Below are 22,499 nucleotides of genomic sequence, written 5' to 3'. Positions count from 1 at the left end.
ACTTATCAACTATGCATTTTACCAGAATTAGTAGCACTGCATTTAGAAAGCCTTTAACATTTATAGCTGCAAGTTAACAATCAATTGGGTTGAGTAGGCTTCTAAAAATATTAATTATCCGACACAAAATTTAACAGCTCCAAACAGTAGGCCTTGAAAATAAATAACATATAGTCCATGATGAAAGAAACGTAGGACGCTGAAAGAACAGTGGTAAGAACTTGTTAACGTAAGTGTTTCTTTCTCCATTCCTGCAGTCTCAGCTGTTTTCAAGCCAATGATCAGTATCTGTTGTATACATATTTTGAAACACATATTATAGAAGTCTTTAATATGCCGAAATCAAATATGACCGACGCTTTTACTAAACCACGATCAGCTCTTTGTACAATGCAGGATTTAGGGTTCTATGTACTAAGACTTAAAGAAAGGTAAAGTGGAGAGAGGTTTAGGGGTCTATTTATTAAGCCTTGGATGGAGATAAAGTGCACAGAGATAAGGTACCAGCCAATCAGCTCCTAACTGTCATTTTTCAAACAGAGTCTGTGACACGGCAGTTAGGAGCTGATTGGCTGGTACTTTACCTGCGTGCACTTTATCTCCATTCAAGGCTTAGTAAATAGACCCCAAAGTACCAGCCAATCAGCTCCTAGCTGCCATGTTACAGGTTGCATTTGAAAAATGGCCGTTAGGAGCTGAATGGCTAGTAATTTATCTGTCTCCTTTATCTCTCTCCAAGGCTTAGTACATAGACCCCTAAGGGGTCTATGTACTAAGCCTTGGATGGAGATCAAGTACCAGCCAATCACCTCCTGTCATGTCACAGGCTGTGTTTGAAAAATGACAGTTAGGAGCTGATTGGCTGGTGCTTTACCTCCATCCACTTTATCTCCATCCAAGGCTTAGTAAATAAACCCCTAAGTCCATTACGGCTTTTAATCCTTTTTTTTTTTTTTTATCTCCAAAATGATTTATTGACCTTTGGGGCAGGAAGTGTCTATGATACTTTTTGGACAAAGACACTGTAAAGTAATTCTAACTTTGTGAGTAAATTAATTAAAAGCATAGCCTATGATGAGCCGTCAGAGTGGCACGACATTACAGGCACTACACGAGTCGTTTTACATTGGATGCGCAGTAGCCCAACGTTGCTCTACCATAATTACCTGTGAAGTTTGCAGCAGCCACAAAATCGCTGATAATGGAATTGTAAAATCACTTCTCTTGACAATTTTTTAAACAAACCGATCTCTTCTAACAAAGATCACGGTAAAGCATTATAGAATTGTTTTTGGTCTTTGTTTTATGTGTTCTCCATGCTGAACCTCTCTAAAACATCAGCCTTTGCAAGCTGACCTACTTTGTTTTTGGTAATGGACTAAATATAAAATTCCATGTATGCATTATTAAAAAAAAATAAGAATTTACTTACCGATAATTCTATTTCTCGTAGTCCGTAGTGGATGCTGGGGACTCCGTAAGGACCATGGGGAATAGCGGCTCCGCAGGAGACTGGGCACATCTAAAGAAAGCTTTAGGACTATCTGGTGTGCACTGGCTCCTCCCCCCATGACCCTCCTCCAAGCCTCAGTTAGGATACTGTGCCCGGACGAGCGTACACAATAAGGAAGGATCTTGAATCCCGGGTAAGACTCATACCAGCCACACCAATCACACCGTACAACTTGTGATCTGAACCCAGTTAACAGCATGATAACAGAGGAGCCTCTAGAAAAGATGGCTCACTACAGCAATAACCCGATTTTTTTTTAGTAACAATAACTATGTACCAGTATTGCAGACAATCCGCACTTGGGATGGGCGCCCAGCATCCACTACGGACTACGAGAAATAGAATTATCGGTAAGTAAATTCTTATTTTCTCTAACGTCCTAAGTGGATGCTGGGGACTCCGTAAGGACCATGGGGATTATACCAAAGCTCCCAAACGGGCGGGAGAGTGCGGATGACTCTGCAGCACCAAATGAGAGAACTCCAGGTCCTCCTCAGCCAGGGTATCAATTTTGTAGAATTTTACAAACGTATTTGCTCCTGACCAAGTAGCTGCTCGGCAAAGTTGTAAAGCCGAGACCCCTCGGGCAGCCGCCCAAGATGAGCCCACCTTCCTTGTGGAGTGGGCATTTACAGATTTTTGGCTGTGGCAGGCCTGCCACAGAATGTGCAAGCTGAATTGTACTACAAATCCAACGAGCAATAGTCTGCTTAGAAGCAGGAGCACCCAGCTTGTTGGGTCATACAGGATAAACAGCGAGTCAGTTTTCCTGACTCCAGCCGTCCTGGAAACATATATTTTCAGGGCCCTGACAACGTCTAGCAACTTGGAGTCCTCCAAGTCCCTAGTAGCCGCAGGCACCACAATAGGTTGGTTCAGGTGAAACGCTGAAACCACCTTAGGGAGAAACTGAGGACGAGTCCTCAATTCCGCCCTGTCCGAATGGAAAATCAGATAAGGGCTTTTACAGGATAAAGCCGCCAATTCTGACACGCGCCTGGCCCAGGCCAGGGCCAACAGCATGACCACTTTCCATGTGAGATATTTTAACTCCACAGATTTAAGTGGTTCAAACCAATGTGACTTTTGGAACCCAAAAAACTACATTGAGATCCCAAAGTGCCACTGGAGGCACAAAAGGAGGCTGTATATGCAGTACCCCTTTTACAAACGTCTGAACTTCAGGGACTGAAGCTAGTTCTTTTTGGAAGAAAATGGACAGGGCCGAAATTTGAACCTTAATGGACCCCAATTTCAGGCCCATAGACACTCCTGTTTGCAGGAAATGTAGGAATCGACCCAGTTGAATTTCCTCCGTCGGGCCTTACTGGCCTCGCACCACGCAACATATTTTCGCCAAATGCGGTGATAATGTTTTGCGGTTACATCCTTCCTGGCTTTGATCAGGATAGGGATGACTTCATCCGGAATGCCTTTTTTCCTTCAGGATCCGGCGTTCAACCGCCATGCCGTCAAACGCAGCCGCGGTAAGTCTTGGAACAGACAGGGTCCTTGCTGGAGCAGGTCCCTTCTTAGAGGTAGAGGCCACGGATCCTCCGTGAGCATCTCTTGAAGTTCCGGTTACCAAGTCCTTCTTGGCCAATCCGGAGCCACGAATATAGTGCTTACTCCTCTCCATCTTATCAATCTCAGTACCTTGGGTATGAGAGGCAGAGGAGGGAACACATACCCTGACTGGTACACCCACGGTGTTACCAGAGCGTCTACAGCTATTGCCTGAGGGTCCCTGGACCTGGCGCAATACCTGTCGAGTTTTTCCCAACGGTTTATAATCATGTGGAAGACTTCTGGGTGAAGTCCCCACTCTCCCGGGTGGAGGTCGTGCTGAGGAAGTCTGCTTCCCAGTTGTCCACTCCCGGAATGAATACTGCCGACAGTGCTATCACATGATTTTCCGCCCAGCGAAGAATCCTTGCAGCTTCTGCCATTGCCCTCCTGCTTCTTGTGCCACCCTGTCTGTTTACGTGGGTGACTGCCGTGATGTTGTCCGACTGGATCAACACCGGCTGACCTTGAAGCAGAGGTCTTGCTAAGCTTAGAGCATTGTAAATGGCCCTTAGCTTCAGGATATTTATGTGAAGTGATGTCTCCAGGCTTGACCATAAGCCCTGGATATTCCTTCCCTGTGTGACTGCTCCCCAGCCTCGCAGGCTGGCATCCGTGGTCACCAGGACCCAGTCCTGAATGCCGAATCTGCGGCCCTCTAGAAGATGAGCACTCTGCAACCACCACAGGAGGGACACCCTTGTCCTTGGTGACAGGGTTATCCACTGATGCATCTGAAGATGCGACCCGGACCATTTGTCCAGCAGGTCCCACTGGAAAGTTCTTGCGTGGAATCTGCCGAATGGGATTGCTTCGTAGGAAGCCACCATTTTACCCAGAACCCTTGTGCATTGATGCACTGAGACTTGGCTCGGTTTTAGGAGGTTCCTGACTAGCTCGGATAACTCCCTGGCTTTCTCCTCCGGGAGAAACACCTTTTTTCTGGACTGTGTCCAGGATCATCCCTAGGAACAGAAGACAAGTCGTCGGAACCAGCTGCGATTTTGGAATATTGAGAATCCAATCGTGCTGCCGCAACACTACCTGAGATAGTGCTACACCGACCTCCAACTGTTCCCTGGATCTTACCCTTATCAGGGAATCGTCCAAGTAAGGGATAACTAAAATTCCCTTCCTTCGAAGGAATATCATCATTTCGGCCATTACCTTGGTAAAGACCCAGGGTGCCGTGGACCATCCATACGGCAGCGTCTGAACTGATAGTGACAGTTCTGTACCATAAACCTGAGGTACCCTTGATGAGAAGGGTAAATTTTGACATGAAGGTAAGCATCCTTGATGTCCCGAGACATCATGTAGTCCCCTTCTTCCAGGTTCGCAATCACTGCTCTGAGTGACTCAATCTTGAATTTGAACGTCTGTATGTAAGTGTTCAAAGATTTTAGATTTAGAATCGGTCTCACCGAGCCGTCCGGCTTCGGTACCACAACAGTGTGGAATAATACCCCGTTCCCTGTTGCAGGAGGGGTACCTTGATTATCACCTGCTGGGAATACAGCTTGTGAATGGCTTCCAAAACTGTCTCCCTGTCAGAAGGAGACATCGGTAAAGCCGACTTTAGGAAACGGCGAGGGGGAGAAGTCTCGAATTCTAATTTGTACCCCTGAGATATCACCTGAAGGATCCAGGGGTCTACTTGCGAGTGAGCCCACTGCGCGCTGAAATTCATTGAGACGGGCCCCCCACCGTGCCTGATTCTGCTTGTAAAGCCCCAGCGTCATACTGAGGGCTTGGCAGAGGCGGGAGAGGGTTTCTGTTCCTGGGAACTGGCTGATTTCTGCAGCCTTTTTCCTCTCCCTCTGTCACGGGGCAGAAATGAGGAACCTTTTGCCCGCTTGTCCACGAAAAGACTGCGCCTGATAATACGGCGTCTTCTCATGTTGAGAGGCGACCTGGGGTACAAACGTGGATTTCCCAGCTGTTGCCGTGGCCACCAGGTCTGAAAGACCGACCCCAAATAACTCCTCCCTTTAATAAGGCAATACTTCCAAATGCCGTTTGGAATACGCATCACCTGACCACTGACGTGTCCATAACCTTCTACTGGTAGAAATGGACAACGCACTTAGACTTGATGCCAGTCGGCAAATATTCCGCTGTGCATCACGCATATATAGAAATGCATCTTTTAAATGCTCTATAGGCAAAAATATACTGTCCCTATCTAGGGTATCAATATTTTTAGTCAGGGAATCCGACCACGCCAACCCAGCACTGCACATCCAGGCTGAGGCGATTGCTGGTCGCAGTATAACACCAGTATGTGTGTAAATACATTTTAGGATACCCTCCTGCTTTCTATCAGCAGGATCCTTAAGGGCGGCCATCTCAGGAGAGGGTAGAGCCCTTTCAAGCGTGTGAGCGCTTTATCCACCCTAGGGGGTGTTTCCCAACGCACCCTAACCTCTGGCGGGAAAGGATATAATGCCAATAACATTTTAGAAATTATCAGTTGTTATCGGGGGAAAACCACGCATCATCACACACCTCATTTAATTTCTCAGATTCAGGAAAACTACAGGTAGTTTTTCCTCACCGAACATAATACCCCTTTTTGGTGGTACTCGTATTATCAGAAATGTGTAAAACATTTTTCATTGCCTCAATCATGTAACGTGTGGCCCTACTGGAAGTCACATTTGTCTCTTCTCCGTCGACACTGGAGTCAGTATCCGTGTCGGCGTCTATATCTGCCATCTGAGGTAACGGGCGCTTTAGAGCCCCTGACGGCCTATGAGACGTCTGGACAGGCCCAAGCTGAGTAGCCGGCTGTCTCATGTCAACCACTGTCTTTTATACAGAGCTGACACTGTCACGTAATTCCTTCCAACAGTTCATCCACTCAGGTGTCGACCCCCTAGGGGGTGACATCACTATTACAGGCAATCTGCTCCGTCTCCACATCATTTTTCTCCTCATACATGTCGACACAAACGTACCGACATACAGCACACACACAGGGAATGCTCTGATAGAGGACAGGACCCCACTAGCCCTTTGGGGAGACAGAGGGAGAGTTTGCCAGCACACACCAGAGCGCTATATATATACAGGGATAACCTTATATAAGTGTTTTTCCCCTTATAGCTGCTGTATCTTTAATACTGCGCGTAATTAGTGCCCCCCCTCTCTTTTTTAACCCTTTCTGTAGTGTAGTGACTGCAGGGGAGAGACAGGGAGCTTCCCTCCAACGGAGCTGTGAGGGAAAATGGCGCCAGTGTGCTGAGGAGATAAGGCCGCCGATAAGGGGGCGGAGCCTATCTCCCGTTTTTCTATGTATTCTGTGATGCATTTTTTGCCATCCAAGGTGTTTTTTATTGCGTCTCAGGGCGCCCCCCCCCCCCCAGCGCCCTGCACCCTCAGTGACCGGAGTGTGAAGTGTGCTGAGAGCAATGGCGCACAGCTGCAGTGCTGTGCGCTACCTTGTTGCAGACAGGACGTCTTCTGCCGCCGATTTTCCGGACCTCTTCTGCCTTCTGGCTCTGTAAGGGGGCCGGCGGCGCGGCTCTGGGACCCATCCAGGCTGGGCCTGTGATCGTCCCTCTGGAGCTAATGTCCAGTAGCCTAAGAAGCCCAATCCACTCTGCACACAGGTGAGTTCGCTTCTTCTCCCCTTAGTCCCTCGATGCAGTGAGCCTGTTGCCAGCAGGTCTCACTGAAAATAAAAAACCTAAACTAAAACTTTCACTAAGAAGCTCAGGAGAGCCCCTAGTGTGCACCCTTCTCGATCGGGCACAAAGATCTAACTGAGGCTTGGAGGAGGGTCATGGGGGGAGGAGCCAGTGCACACCAGATAGTCCTAAAGCTTTCTTTAGATGTGTCCAGTCTCCTGCGGAGCCGCTATTCCCCATGGTCCTTACGGAGTCCCCAGCATCCACTTAGGACGTTAGAGAAATTAGTAATAAACTCAGCCTTCACAGATCATCTAGTAGTTTATCAGCTGTTACGCTCATTTGAATTTGACATGTGACGAGAAAGCACATGACTATCTCCATACATTTATTAACGTTCTTAAGCTTCCTGCTACTTAGGGTCGATCATTTTAAAAAGCTTCTATTATGTTCACCCAAAACATGCATATAAAGAATGTACAGTAGATGTATGCAAGATGGAGACAGTTCTAGACTATATATAAACTTAGAAGACGTTTTAATAGTTTTGCTTTTCAAACTGTATCATGCTTCAGTTTTTTGTGTGACAGAATGAAGTGTTATATAATAGACTGTTCTCCCAGATGCAGAGTTTGATGGACATACTGGGACACGTCTTCATAATGTGACACTCAAAACAGAGTAATAATAGCAAGGCTGACTGATTTCAGATTACTTATAGCAACTGTACAATATGTTGAATGGAAAGAGAAGAAAAGGAGCAGAGTTATCAGCATATCGCCCCACAGACCTTAAGTAATAATATGTAATGAACAGATAAAATCAGGCAGTATATTGGCAAATCCAATAAGAGCAGGTCACCTGTTTTTGGCCACAAGGCATTGACTGCAACTTCTCCTTTAAATTCCTCGGCCATACCAAGAACACACATGGACATTCCATACTTTGCAATGGTGTAAGCTAAAACAGAAAACACATCGGCATAGAACATTTCATATTTTGTACTAATGTACAGACTGCTACACATTTACATGTAAGGTAAAGGGTTACAGATTCCAGGTTGGCCCATCCACTGCACTAGCGACTTAGTACAAGGTATTCGGAGAGCAAACTCTGCATCACTTTTTGAAAAGACTCCTATTCAAGATTTACATAGGAGATACAAAATGGCATCTGGCCATACATGCAGCTGTATGTCATGGAAAGAGTGAGCGCCTCAAGTAATTCCAGTGCTATGAAAATGCTTTGGGAGACTAAACCAACCTACTTGGACAATACTACAGTAGATAATGTCGTGGTAATCCTGGACTCTGCAACTTACCGCAATGATTCTTGAACCAAACTGGGTTCAGGTTCAGCGGAGGGCTGAGGTTTAGAATATGGGCCACTTTGCTTTGTTTTAAGTAAGGAATACATATTTTTGACCTGAAAAGCAAACAAAAAGTATATAAAAACACAATACATTGACAACAGATGACTACAATGCAGAGGCTAAATCGTGTAATAACATCTGTTAGCTATGTGCACACTGTTCGGCTGATTCTGAATTGGACGCAGCATCAACATCTGAGGCAGCAGAGATTGTTTTCATCTACGTGTGTGCCTCAGCATGCGCCATGATTTTATACGTACTGAGTCACAGTTCAGATTTGGATGCACAGTTAAAGAGATGCGAGGGGCGGTGACGGGGGTTGGCTAAAAAGACGCTCAGTCCTTGCACATTCAGACACCAGAGAAGGCCAGAGAGACTCAGGATAAGCCTGTTTCCCTTACTTGTTCAGGGACATAGGGAATACACTTACATAAATCTGCCTTTTCTTAATTCCATTTCTGACAGGTGTCCAGAGTGGAGACAGATGTTTGCATACATCAAGCATGTACAGTGCCAATTGCTGATTTATTTGTCGTTGATATAAAACATAGAATATTATGAAGATGGCAATAACAGGTCATCCAGTTTAGGAAGACCTAATGACTTATGGAAATTATTCCGCTAAACAGAAATATTTTGCATATGTTGACTCACTGACATCTATTTCATGACAAAGCCTGTGTTTCTGGTCAGCATTGTGTAACAAATTGTATTTGTCCTTGAAGTGTTATCTCCTAATTGCCTTTGCGCCAAGAGTATGGAAAACGGCAATTATTCCCCACAAACTATGCTTTTGTCACTGGACAGAGAGATGTTGAAATGTTCTTATTTTCCAGGACATTTCTGATACTTCAGTGTGGTTGCAATGCTGGGGCTACAGAGCAATTCAACTATGCCCAATAACACTATCTCCAAATACTGCTTCATATTGCCAGGAGTCTGCGGGAACAGTAAGCTCACCGTGGATCAGCTGGTTGTATATCACAGCCGCCGCCAGAGGAGAGCATTCAGCCACATTCCTGCTGTATCTGCCCCACCCCCAGACTAATGTGTCACTGTCAGCTAGCCAATGGCAGCTGATAGTAAATTACTGGATGTCACTTTTAGAACTTTCTACTAATATATATTACTATAGTATAAACATTGGAACCTTAAACCCACCAGTTCAGTTTACCTTCGGTTTCCAAAGTGGATACATAACTGCATTTCTCAGAAACGGCATCAAGAGGCAGCTAACATCCTGCAGATGCATTTTGCCATGTCTGTGGCCAATTTATCAAGACAAGAGCAAAAAGTCAAAGCTGGTGTTTTTGTGGGACCACAGACGAGATATCTGCAGTGAAAGGATTTCCCAAAGATGCTCGCTCAGCAGGAGGCAGTTGCTTGGATCAGCTTTATGGCAGTGGTTCAGGACTTTCTGGGTAATCACAAGGCCAAAAACTTAGGGGGTAATTCAGAGTTGATCGCAGCAGCAAATTTGTTAACAGCTGGGCAAAACCATGTGCACTGCAGGGAAGGGGGGGTGGAAGCAAATATAACATGTGCAGAGAGAGTTAGATTTGGGTGGGGTGTGTTCAAACGGAAATCTAAATTGCAGTGTAAAAATAAAGCAGCCAGTATTTACTCTGCACAGAAACAATATAACCCACCCACATCTAACTCTCTCTCTACACATGTTATATTTACCCCCCCCCCCCCCCTTCCCCTCCAGTAATCATGGTTTTGCCCAACTAACAAATTTGCTGCTGAATTACCCCCTATGTGCAGTTGGGAGAGACTGGGGTGAAGAACTTCGGTACAATGGGATGCAGGATGTCCAAAGTCCATAGTCTTGATGCTCATCTTGAGAAATTCAAGGAGAACATAGGAGCGTACTCTGAGTAGCAAGGCAAGCGCTTCCACCAGGATATACTGCAGTTTGAACACTGATACCAAGGACAGTAAAACAAAAACATGATGGGGGAATTACATCTGGGGGCTGATTCGTGAAAGTGACGTACTGTATAAATCGTAAATCTCGAAAAGCTACTCACTTCTAATTCGTTTGTGGCCATGTTTGTACAGTTTTATACGTTCATTTTTACACATACGTTGAGTTTCTCTTCACTTTGTGCAAAACAAAATGTAAATTTGCCTTTTTCTCAATGGAAATAGGTAAATATCAAAGTATAAAATATACTGGTCACAAAAGCAAAGCGTGAAGGGAATAAATACCATTTTACATACTTTTCAGACATAGGCAAGTAAGAAACAGCACTTAACTACCCAAGGGCAAAAATGTTGTTACATAGTGTTATTCTTTCTCCAAGTGTACTGTAGCAGACTCACTGGACTTACACTTTGTGCTAGTTACTATGCTGTGCTAAATGTGTGAAGACATGGCTCAGTATGATATATGTGATTCCAGGTATTATTCAGCTATCTTAAATGGTCACCAGAGATGGCTTGACTTTTGTATATCAGCTATTGCAATGAGTATCGAGGGTTACATTCTGACAACTATGAAGAGCTCTATTATACCTTACCGCTTACACAGAAAATGGGTTTAGTTTGAATATTGGGCCTAATTCAGACCTGATTGCAGCAGCAAAAACTTTCTCTAATGGTTAAAACTAGTGATGAGCGGATTCGGTTTTACTCTGTTCTCAAAACGGCATCTTATTGGCTATCCAAAACACGTGACATCCGTGAGCCAATAAGATGCCGTTTTGAGAACCGAGTAAAACCGAATCCGCTCATCACTAGTTAAAACCATGTGCACTGCAGGTGGGGCAGATATAACATGTGCAGAGAGTGTTAGATTTGGTGGGTTATATTGTTTCTGGGCAGGGTAAATACTGGCTGCTTTATTCTTACACTGCAATTTAGATTTCAGTTTGAACACACCCCACCCAAATGTAACTCTCTCTGCACATGTTACATCTGCCCCCCTGCAGTGCACATGGTTTTGCATTTTAGATAAAGATTTTGTTGTTGCGATCAGGCCTGAATTAGGCCCTTTGGTCTATACATTGAATAATACTATAAAGTAAGCGTTATATACAAGCTAGCAAGTGGATTTGTATGCTGCTCACCACAGTGGGTTTAGTTTTGTTAATGGGGTCTTGCTGCATAATATACGTATGGCTGCAACTATTCGCATTAGCAACTAGTTTGCCACGGGGTACGTGTGCATATAACCCTATTCCGCGGCCCGCAGACTTAACATTGTGCGATTGCGGGAGTGAACAGTCGCAGCCAGGTGCACCTAGACAATGCCGCGATGTGTGTACATGCATACGCATTGCGACAACAATGAGGCTGCCTACACCTGAAGTTACATTAAAAAGAACACAGATGCCCTATTTTGGCATCCGTCTATATTAAATTCAAAAAAGTGTGCTGCGCTCTCCTAAAGCAGCTCCATATAGGTATAATAATATTTAAAGGTAAAAGTACGGAGCGCTGTGATGATAATAATGTTATACGGTTTAGGTCAAATGCTGAAAAAAAAGAAGTCTAATGTTTTACATATGAATTACAAACTTTGAGACCTCATGGATTAAATATAGACATTCAACTAAAATTTTTTTAGTATAAAAACAAACACAAATACACCTATTATATATATATTTTTTTATAGATAATAATCTTTTTACCCTTTTTAGTGTAATCAAAATAAAATATATCTAACATAAGGTCAAATGCTAAATGAACATGTGCTTGCCGCTTTTTATAAGGAAGTTCCTGTGTTGTAACTTCCGTTTTTTAACAAAGTTCTCATTAAAGTTAATTTGAAATCCCTTATAAATAAGGACTCCAATACAAGCACCAACTAACCAAGACGAAGTGCCGCAGTGCATGAAACGCGTTGGACACCAGAAGCCCCGTATCACGTCACCCGGAAGTGACGTTCCGAAGCGCCATCTGAACTTCCGGTTAGGAGAGAGAGAGACGCCGGCGGAGTTTGGAAAGCCGCTACAGCAACCAGAGGACCGAAGGTAGGGTAGGGAAAGTTAGATCGCCCGCCTGGGCCCTCACAATAGTGTTGAAAAAAAGCGGACTGACTCCATGCTATCGGGACTTTTTAAACAAAATCACTAAAAGAGCTTAAACATTTCTATTATTTAACCATAATTTCTTTTTTTCAGCATTTGACCTAAACAGTATAACATTATCATCATCACAGCGCTCCGTACTTTTACCTTTAAATCCTGCTATATTAAGCTGTGTGCTTTGTCAGTGTTGTTTCTTTGTGTATGGTAGAATTACCACTTTACTTATTTAGAACATAATAAACACTGGCAATACAGCGATAACATACTGTATCACACACTGTGGCCGGCAAGTACCACGCACACATACTACAGAATCAGTCAGACAAACCTCAACACTAACGAAAAAACAGAGTTATGAAAAACAGAGTTATGAATGAACACATCATTACACTATGGGAGAGAAGAGTGGTGGCGCAGTGGGTAGTATTAACCCTATGTGCCCTGCCATGCTCATCAGCAATGATTCATAGTTCTATGACTGATTCATAGTTCTATGCTAATGCTGCTGCCGATGTGTGAAAATATGCCAATTTAACAGTCGCCGGGATTTGCATGGAGACGCCCCCTGAAGCCTCTGCAGCTGCCCGCGACTCAACTGCGTACACATTCACAGCATCGAAGCATCCCTGAGTGAGTCTATCGTCACTCAGGATGGCAGTCACAACAGAGGCACAAGAGACGTGATTCCTGGGTACAGGAGCACAGTTGGTGGCTGAAACACCCCCCAAAAACAGTCCCAACACACCCTTGTTTTTGCCGCCACTCCCCGTTACCTCCCACAAAACGCCCACTCCCTCTTAATCACTTGCAAATGAATCCTCACAGTGAGTTTAATTGCAAGACAATCACCACATGTGCACATTACAACAGTGACATATGCGCAGTTGGCAGATAATCACTTGTGTGAAAACATCGGAATAGTGAGTGCTCATAGTGAAATATCTGGTGGTGATTTTATGTTTTATATGTTTATGTATGTAAAAAAGGAGCTTTATGGTAGACTTACCATTGTTAAATCTCTTTCTGCGAGGTACATCGGTTCCACAGGGAAACATTGGGGTGTAGAGAAGTATCTTGATCCAGGCACCAACAGGCTAAAGCTTTAGACTGTCCCAGGATACATTGGGGCCTCCTCTATAACCCCGCCTACCAGGTACTGTGAGCTCAGTTTCGTTAACCAGTCCAATGCAGGAGAAGGTAAAAAAAGAGAAGGTAGATGTTAGTCACATAGAACCACGTTCTCACGGCAGGAGACGGGACTAGCGGCTGATGCCATACAAACCCAAAGAAGCTAGGTGTGTCAGGGTGGGCGCCCTGTGGAACCAATGTACCTCACAGAAAGAGATTTAACAATGGTAAGTCTACCATAAATCTCCTTTTCTGCAGCGGAGTACATTGGTTTCCTCAGGGAAACAATCGGGGATGTCCAAAACCAGTTCCTCGTGGGAGGGGACGCGCCGTAGCGGGTATGAGAAGCCGGTGTCCAAAGGAAGCATCCTGGGAGGCTGAAGTATCAAAGGCACAGAACCTAATGAACGTGTTCACTGAGGACCACGTAGCCGCCTTGCACAATTGTTCAGCGGATGCACCTCGGCGGGCCACCCAAGAAGGTCAAACAATTAGACTTGTGCATAGGCTTGTGCAATCACCATTCTAATCCATCTGGCCAAGGTTTGCTTATTTGCAGGCCAGCCATGTTTGTGAAAACCAAAAAGTACAAAAAGGGTATCTGACCTCCTGATAGAGGCAGTCGTCTCCACCTATATACGGAGAGCCCGTACCACATCCAAAGACCGCTCTTTGGAGGACGAACCAGAAGAGATGAAAGCCGGAACCACAATCTCTTGGTTAAGGTGAAAAGATAACACCATCTTAGATAAATATCCCGGGCGAGTTCAAAGAACTGCCCAGTCACAGTGAAATATCAGGAAGGGTGGATGAGAGGACAAAGCGCCTATGTCTGACACCCTCCTAGCAGAGGCGGTAGCCAGTGGGAACAGGACCTTGACCGTAAGCCATTTAAGGTCCACTGACTCAAGAGGTTCAAATGGAGACACTTGCAGGGCATTCGGGACAACAGACAGATCCCATGGAGCCACAGCAGGGACATAGGGAGGCTGAATCCGTAACACACCCTGAGTGAAAGTATGAACGTCAGGAATAGACGCAATTTTTCTCTGAAACCACACCGACAAGGCAGAAATATGAACCTTGACAAGGGAGGCCAGATGAAGGCCTAAGTCAAGGCCTTGTTGCAGAAAAGCCAGAAGTCTGGAAGTTATGAATGTGTATGCATCGTAATTCTTAGCAGCACACCAGGCGAAATAAGAATGCCAGACCCTATAATAAATTCTTGCAGATGCAGGTTTGCGGGTCTTCAGCATAGTTTGGATAACCGCCTCGGAAAATCCTTTTGCCCTCAGGAGTGATGCTTCAAGAGCCATGCCGTCAAAGCCAGTCTGGCCAGTTCCAGCTAGAGACCAGGGCCCTGAACGAGGAGATCTGGGCATTGAAGTAGAAAAGGACGCTCTATTGATAGACCCTGCAGGTCTGAGAACCAATGCCGTCTTGGCCATGCTGGAGCGACTAGAAGTAGTATTCCTCCTCGTTTGAACTTCGCAGTAACCTGGTCAGGAGTGACACTGGAGGAAACACATATAGCAGCCGAAAGTTCCATGGAATTGCCAGTGCATCCACGAATGCTGCTTGAGGATCCCTGGTTCTTGATACGAAGACCAGAACTTTGTGATTGTGTCGAGACGCCATCAGGTCTACATCTGGTAGGCCCCACTTGTCCACTAGGAGTTGAAAGACTTACTGATGAAGACTCCATTCTCCATGCACGTCCTGACGACTGAGGAAATCCGCTCCCCAGTTGAGGACTCCCGAAATGAACACTGACGATATTGCTGGAAGATGGAGTTCCGCCCAACGAAGTATTTTTGATACTTCCATCATTGCCATACGGCTTCGAGTGCCGCCTTGATGGTTTATGTACGCCACCGTGGTTGCATTGTCTGATCGTACTTGAACAGGCCTGTCTGTATCAGAGGCAGGGCGAGAGACAAAGCATTGAACACTGCCCGCAATTCAAGAATGTTTATTGGGAGGAGGGATTCCTCCATGGTCCACTGACCCTGGAAAGGAGTGTTGCTCCAACACCAAGCCCCCAACCCCTCAGCCTGGCGTACGTAGTCAGGAGGACCCAGCTGGGTATCCAGAAGGAACGGCCCCTGCTCAACTGCTGGTCCTGTAGCCACCAGGTCAGCGACAGACGAACCTCCGGAGTCAAGGAGATCATGCAAGTCCTGATCCAATGAGGTAGGCCGTCCCACTTGGAAAGGATTAACCTCTGCAGAGGGCGGGAATGAAATTGAGCGCACTCTACCATGTCAAACGACGACACCATGAGGCCTAGTACTTGCATCGCCGAGTGTATCGACACTCTTGGGCGAGAGAGGACGTATCTGATCCTATCCTGAAGTTTCAGGACCTTCTCTGGAGACAGAAATAGCCATTGACTGTGTGTGTCCAGCAGTGCCCCCAGGTGCACCTTGCTCCAAGCAGTGACCAGCGAGGACTTCTTCCAGTTAATGAGACACCCGTGGGCTTGTAGGAAGTTTACCGTCAGCTGAAGATGACTGAGGAGGACGTCATGGGAGTTCACCAGGATCAGCAAGTCATCCAAACACAGCAGGAGCCTGACTCCCTGGCGACGGAGATGAGCAGTCATCACGGCCATAACTTTGGTGAAGATCCGAGGGACCTTGGCCAGTCCAAAATGGCAGAGCCTGGAATTGATAGTGAAGGTTGCCAATAGCAAACCGCAGATATTGCTAATGCGATATGGCAAAAGGAATATGCAGGTAAGCATCTTGTACATTCAGGGATACCATATGGTCTCCAGGTTCCATGGCCAGAACAATTGAGTGCAGTGTTTCCATACGGAACTTGGACACTCTCACAAACTTCAGTGATTTGAGGTTGAGTATAGGCCGGAAAGACCCATTGGGTATCGGAACTAGAAACAGGGTCGAGTAGTATCCTCTGCCTCTGGGTCAGAGGTACTGGCACCACCACTCCTGTATCCAGGAGGGAACGCACAACCAGTTATAGAGCTTGCTCCTTCAACAGATCCGAAGGGATGACCGTTGTGTAGAACTGGCGAGGGGGACGTCTCTTGAAAGAGACTGCATACCCGTGAGAGACAACTTCTCGCACCCATGCGTCTGAAGTGGTCTTTAACCAGCCCTGGTTGAATCGCAGAAGTCGGCCTCCCACCCTGGGGTCCCCCAGGGGGAGGTCCGCCCCATCATGCAGCAGGCTTGTCGTGTTTAGAAGCAGGCTGATGGGTGGCCCAGGATTGTTTTGCCTTGGACTTGGTGGTTTTGGGAGTACGATATTGTCTCAAGAATGCCTGACCTACTGCTTTCCCTTGAGGCCGAAAGGAGTGAAAAGTGGTACCTTTCGCCTTCTGTGCAGAAGGATTAGTATTCAGGAGAAATGCAGTCTTAGCAGCCACTAAGTCAGTCACAATCTTATTGAGATATTCCCCAAATAGGATGTCTCCTTTAAAAGACCTCCAAGGTCTTTTTGGAGTCCAGGACCACCTTCCACGACCTCAACCACAGAATACGGCGAGCCAGGATGATCGTAGTCGATGCCTTGGCAGCCAACACACCTGCTTCAGAGGACGCCTCCTGAATGTAATAGGCGGCGGTGGTAATGTGAGACAGGTACTGTCTGATAATGTCAGATATATCCTGAGGCAGCTCTTTCTCTAATGCCTGAACCCATGCTTCAATTCCTTTTGCAGCCCAAGAGGCTGCTATAGTGGGTCTATGTGAATTTTCCCACTTGTTACACAACTCAGAAGGGAGAGGATAACGAGCTACCATCTTCTTAGATAGGGAGAATTTATTTCCTGGTTAAGACCAGGGTTCTTGACGTATGTCTACTAAATGGTCAGAATGCGGTAATGTTTTAGTTACCTTCTGACGTTTAAACTTATCAGGTTTCTTAGAAACTGTAGTGGAATCCTCATCATCATCAGTAATCTGTATGATCTGCTTAATAGCAACCACTAAATCAGGGACATCAACCTGAATACTAGATTCCTCGTGAAAAGCAGGTCAGTATACTCCCCATCCTCATCAGAAGAATCTTCCAAGAGATTAGTGGATTGTGAGGAGGAAGCAGCCCACTTAGATGACCCCTTTACACGGGAGTCGAGGCGGATTTACCATAGGGACAATATGTGGTTGCAATGACACAGGGGGTCCCATAGGGGGCGTAAGGCACGTCACAAGCGTATTGGGCATAGTGGAGAATGTTGCCCAAGGTGGCTCCTGGTTGGTTACAGGACCTGCGGACTGTCTGGGAGATGTATGGCACACAGTGCACAGACCTTCATACAAAGCTTCCCCCTCAGGCAAATCCCTGGCGCATGCACTGCATGATACAGGAGCATCCGTGTATTTCCCGCCCTTTGTGTTAGACATTTTAGTAAATGTAACCTCAGAGCGTATGAGAACGGTAAAGCCAGACAGAGTACAATACCAGCGAATAAATCCCCTAGTATGTGACAGTGTACACAGTACACAACACCAGCGTCTAAATCCGGTACTATGTGACTGCGTACACAGAAGAATACACTTAACGGTAAATACTGTGAAGCACTATATATGTGACCCAGACGCACCTAGTCCCTTAGGGTACAGAATACAGCGACAGCTAAAGCTGGGATACACTGAAAGTGAAAAACACACAGCAGATACAGGCACACACAGTCACAGTGACAATGCAGATAATTATTTTAGTCAGACAAAACTGCACTGGACTAATACAATGCGCAGCCCGAGACCGGATGTATATATCAGAATCTACAAAAGGTGGGTGTGCTTAGTAGGTGCGCAAGAAACAGCAGCTATCCTAGGTGCAATGTTTTAACAAAGAAGGTTCCCTCACACCTTCACCAACAGAAATGCAACACAAAACATGTAAAACAGAACCTTGAATGCGCTAGTGCCTACAGCTTGCAGTAATTCTCATTCCTTGGCACGATCAGCAATTCAGCTCAAAGAAAAGGAAATGAGTGAAGAATAGTGAAGTACGGTTAACATAAATTTAATAACAATAAATCACACATAATTAAAATCAAGACGTCTGTGCAGGCATAAAATGAATGATGCGTATCCACATAGAGTCAGTATAGATGACAATTATCGGAGGTAGTGTGAACTGTATAGAAAATAGTTCTGTAAGCGCCTGATGTGGTGTTATCCGGAATCACCTTCACAGGTAGCTGACATCACTGCCGTCAGGTTTCTGCTCCACACTGGCTCCTATGACAATACAGTTCAGGTCCAACGCGTTTCTACCCCTTCTGGGGTCTTTATCAAGGTCATCAGATGCTGTATTCTCGTACAAGATATTCTGGCACAGGTACACTTGTTCTTAACTAATGCTGTCTTAATAATGACATGTAGAATACTTAAGTGTCTGTAAAATCACGGCGCTGAAGTACAGGTGGATTTACAGAGGAAACCTTGCCCTGCAGTCCCGGAGACCAGTAGCAGTTAATCATAGAAGATAGCGCCCAGCGTCTCAGTCAGGGAGTGAGGGAGTGTGTGAGGCAGCTCCAGGGCGGGAACACCAGCAGTAGATGGCGCCTGGAGCTGGGGGAGGAGCTACAGGTCAAGTGCCTTCTCCCCTATGCTGGTCCTCACCACCTGTTACTATGGAGACTTAATAAATAGGATATTTATATATCCGACCTGTACTCCTATGGCCTGGTGGATTTAGTGGGGTCCCTGCTCGGTTACAGAGTCCACGCCAGCATCGCAGTCAGTCTCCTTAGACTGTGACCGGAATACGATTTAATGGTGGGTCCCGCCTGGGGGACCCTCTTACCTCCTCCCTTCAGTAGCAGTCACGCGAACCCGGGAACAGATCCAGCGGGAGTATGCGACGCCGCTGGGGAGGTGACAGAGCCGCAGCATAGAATATCACCCTGACATATAAGTGCTGCGGCCCTTGAAGTCTTCTAAAAGCTTTTCAGTAGTGATGAGCGGGTTCGGTTCCTCGGAATCCGAACCCCCACCCGAACTTCAGCCTTTTTACACGGATCCGAGGCAGACTCGGATCTTCCCGCCTAGCTCGGCTAACCCGAGCGCGCCCGAACGTCATCATCCCGCTGTCGGATTCTCGCGAGACTCGGATTCTATATAAGGAGTCGCGCGTCGCCGCCATTTTCACACGTGCATTGAGATTCATAGGGAGAGGACGTGGCTGGCGTCCTCTCCATTTAGATTAGAAGAGTGAGAGTGAGACACTTGATTTACTGGAGTTTAGGAGTACTCAGAGTGCAGAGTTTACTAGTGACTGACCAGTGACCACCAGTGCAGTTTTATTATATTATTTAATATAATCCGTTCTCTGCCTGAAAAAAAACGATACAGTGACACAGTAACAGTATACCATATCTGTGCTCAGCCTCAGTGTGCTGCATCATCTATGTATATCTGACTGTGCTGAGTGCTCAGTGCTCACACAGCTTAATTGTGGGGGAGACTGGGGAGCAGTAGCAGGAGTACATATTATTTAACAGTGCACACTTTTGCTGCCAGAGTGCCACTGCCAGTGTGACTGACCAGTGACCACTGTCTGACCACCAGTATATTGTGATTGTCTGCCTGAAAAAGTTAAACACTCGTCGTGTGGTGTTTTTATTCTATAAACGCATTCTGCGGACAGTGTCCAGCAGGTCCGTCATTAATTATATAATATATACCTGTCCGGCTGCAGTAGTGATATATATATATATATTTTTTATATCATTATCATCCAGTCTATATTAGCAGCAGACGCAGTACGGTAGTCCACGGCTGTAGCTACCTCTGTGTCGGCAGTCGCTCGTCCATCCATAATTGTATACCACCTACCTGTGGTGTTTTTTTTTTTTTCTATCTTCTTGATACTAGTAGCTTACTTTAGGAGTCTGCAGTGCTGCTGACAGTGTCCAGCAGGTCCGTCATTATATAATATATACCTGTCCGGCTGCAGTAGTGATATATATATATTTTTTATATCATTATCATCCAGTCTATATTAGCAGCAGACGCAGTACGGTAGTCCACGGCTGTAGCTACCTCTGTGTCGGCAGTCGCTCGTCCATCCATAATTGTATACCACCTACCTGTGGTGTTTTTTTTTTTTCTATCTTCTTGATACTACTAGTAGCTTACTTTAGGAGTTTGCAGTGCTGCTGACAGTGTCCAGCAGGTCCGTCATTATATAATATATACCTGTCCGGCTGCAGTAGTGATATATATATATATTTTTTATATCATTATCATCCAGTCTATATTAGCAGCAGACCCAGTACGGTAGTCCACGGCTGTAGCTACCTCTGTGTCGGCAGTCGCTCGTCCATCCATAAGTATACTAGTATCCATCCATCTCCATTGTTTACCTGAGGTGCCTTTCAGTTGTGCCTATTAAAATATGGAGAACAAAAATGTTGAAGTTCCAAAAATAGGGAAAGATCAAGATCGACTTCCACCTCGTGCTGAAGCTGCTGCCACTAGTCATGGCCGAGACGATGAAATGCCAGCAACGTCGTCTGCCAAGGCCGATGCCCAATGTCATAGTACAGAGCATGTAAAATCCAAAACACCAAATATCAGTAAAAAAAAGGACTCAAAAATCTAAAATAAAATTGTCAGAGGAGAAGCGTTAACTTGCCAATATGCCATTTACCACACGGAGTGGCAAGGAACGGCTGAGGCCCTGGCCTATGTTCATGGCTAGTGGTTCAGCTTCACATGAGGATGGAAGCACTCAGCCTCTCGCTAGAAAAATGAAAAGACTCAAGCTGGCAAAAGCACAGCAAAGAACTGTGCGTTCTTCGAAATCACAAATCCACAAGGAGAGTCCAATTGTGTCGTTTGCGATGCCTGACCTTCCCAACACTGGACGTGAAGAGCATGCGCCTTCCACCATTTGCATGCCCCCTGCAAGTGCTGGAAGGAGCACCCGCAGTCCAGTTCCTGATAGTCAGATTGAAGATGTCAGTGTTGAAGTACACCAGGATGAGGAGGATATGGGTGTTGCTGGCGCTGGGGAGGAAATTGACCAGGAGGATTCTGATGGTGAGGTGGTTTGTTTAAGTCAGGCACCCGGGGAGACACCTGTTGTCCGCGGGAGGAATAGGGCCTTTGACATGCCTGGTGAAAATACCAAAAAAATCAGCTCTTCGGTGTGGAAGTATTTCAACAGAAATGCGGACAACATTTGTCAAGCCGTGTGTTGCCTTTGTCAAGCTGTAATAAGTAGGGGTAAGGACGTTAACCACCTCGGAACATCCTCCCTTATACGTCACCTGCAGCGCATTCATCATAAGTCAGTGACAAGTTCAAAAACTTTGGGCGACAGCGGAAGCAGTCCACTGACCAGTAAATCCCTTCCTCTTGTAACCAAGCTCACGCAAACCACCCCACCAACTCCCTCAGTGTCAATTTCCTCCTTCCCCAGGAATGCCAATAGTCCTGCAGGCCATGTCACTGGCAATTCTGACGAGTCCTCTCCTGCCTGGGATTCCTCCGATGCATCCTTGCGTGTAACGCCTACTGCTGCTGGCGCTGCTGTTGTTGCTGCTGGGAGTCGATGGTCATCCCAGAGGGGAAGTCGTACTCGTAAGACCACTTTTACTACTTCCACCAAGCAATTGACTGTCCAACAGTCCTTTGCGAGGAAGATGAAATATCACAGCAGTCATCCTGCTGCAAAGCGGATAACTGAGGCCTTGGCATCCTGGGCGGTGAGAAACGTGGTTCCGGTATCCATCATTACTGCAGAGGCAACTAGAGACTTGTTGGAGGTACTGTGTCCCCGGTACCAAATACCATCTAGGTTCCATTTCTCTAGGCAGGCGATACCGAAAATGTACACAGACCTCAGAAAAAGACTCACCAGTGTCCTAAAAAATGCAGTTGTACCCAATGTCCACTTAACCACGGACATGTGGACAAGTGGAGCAGGGCAGGCTCAGGACTATATGACTGTGACAGCCCACTGGGTAGATGTATGGACTCCCGCCGCAAGAACAGCAGCGGTGGCACCAGTAGCAGCATCTCGCAAACGCCAACTCTTTCCTAGGCAGGCTACGCTTTGTATCACCGCTTTCCAGAATACGCACACAGCTAAAAACCTCTTACGGCAACTGAGGAAGATCATCGCAGAATGGCTTACCCCAATTGGACTCTCCTGTGGATTTGTGGCATCGGACAACGCCAGCAATATTGTGTGTGCATTAAATCTGGGCAAATTCCAGCACGTCCCATGTTTTGCACATACCTTGAATTTGGTGGTGCAGAATT

General features: G+C 46.1%; 1 protein-coding gene across 1 annotated transcript in view; it reads right to left on the bottom strand.

Moving 5' to 3' along the window:
- Positions 1-22,499, bottom strand: part of HSDL2 (hydroxysteroid dehydrogenase like 2) — a 108,193-nt gene that overhangs the window by 23,882 nt on the left and 61,812 nt on the right. The window contains exons 6-7 of the mRNA XM_063914715.1: positions 8,033-8,136; positions 7,573-7,671 (exon numbers count right to left, since the gene is read on the bottom strand). Coding sequence (XP_063770785.1) covers positions 7,573-7,671; positions 8,033-8,136 — 203 coding nt within the window. The remainder of the gene's footprint in view (positions 1-7,572; positions 7,672-8,032; positions 8,137-22,499) is intronic.

Source organism: Pseudophryne corroboree, chromosome 1 (assembly GCF_028390025.1).
Source record: "Pseudophryne corroboree isolate aPseCor3 chromosome 1, aPseCor3.hap2, whole genome shotgun sequence".
Taxonomy (NCBI): domain Eukaryota; kingdom Metazoa; phylum Chordata; class Amphibia; order Anura; family Myobatrachidae; genus Pseudophryne; species Pseudophryne corroboree.
Note: the sequence above shows the minus strand (reverse complement) of the source record. Positions and strands in the feature narration are given on the sequence as shown.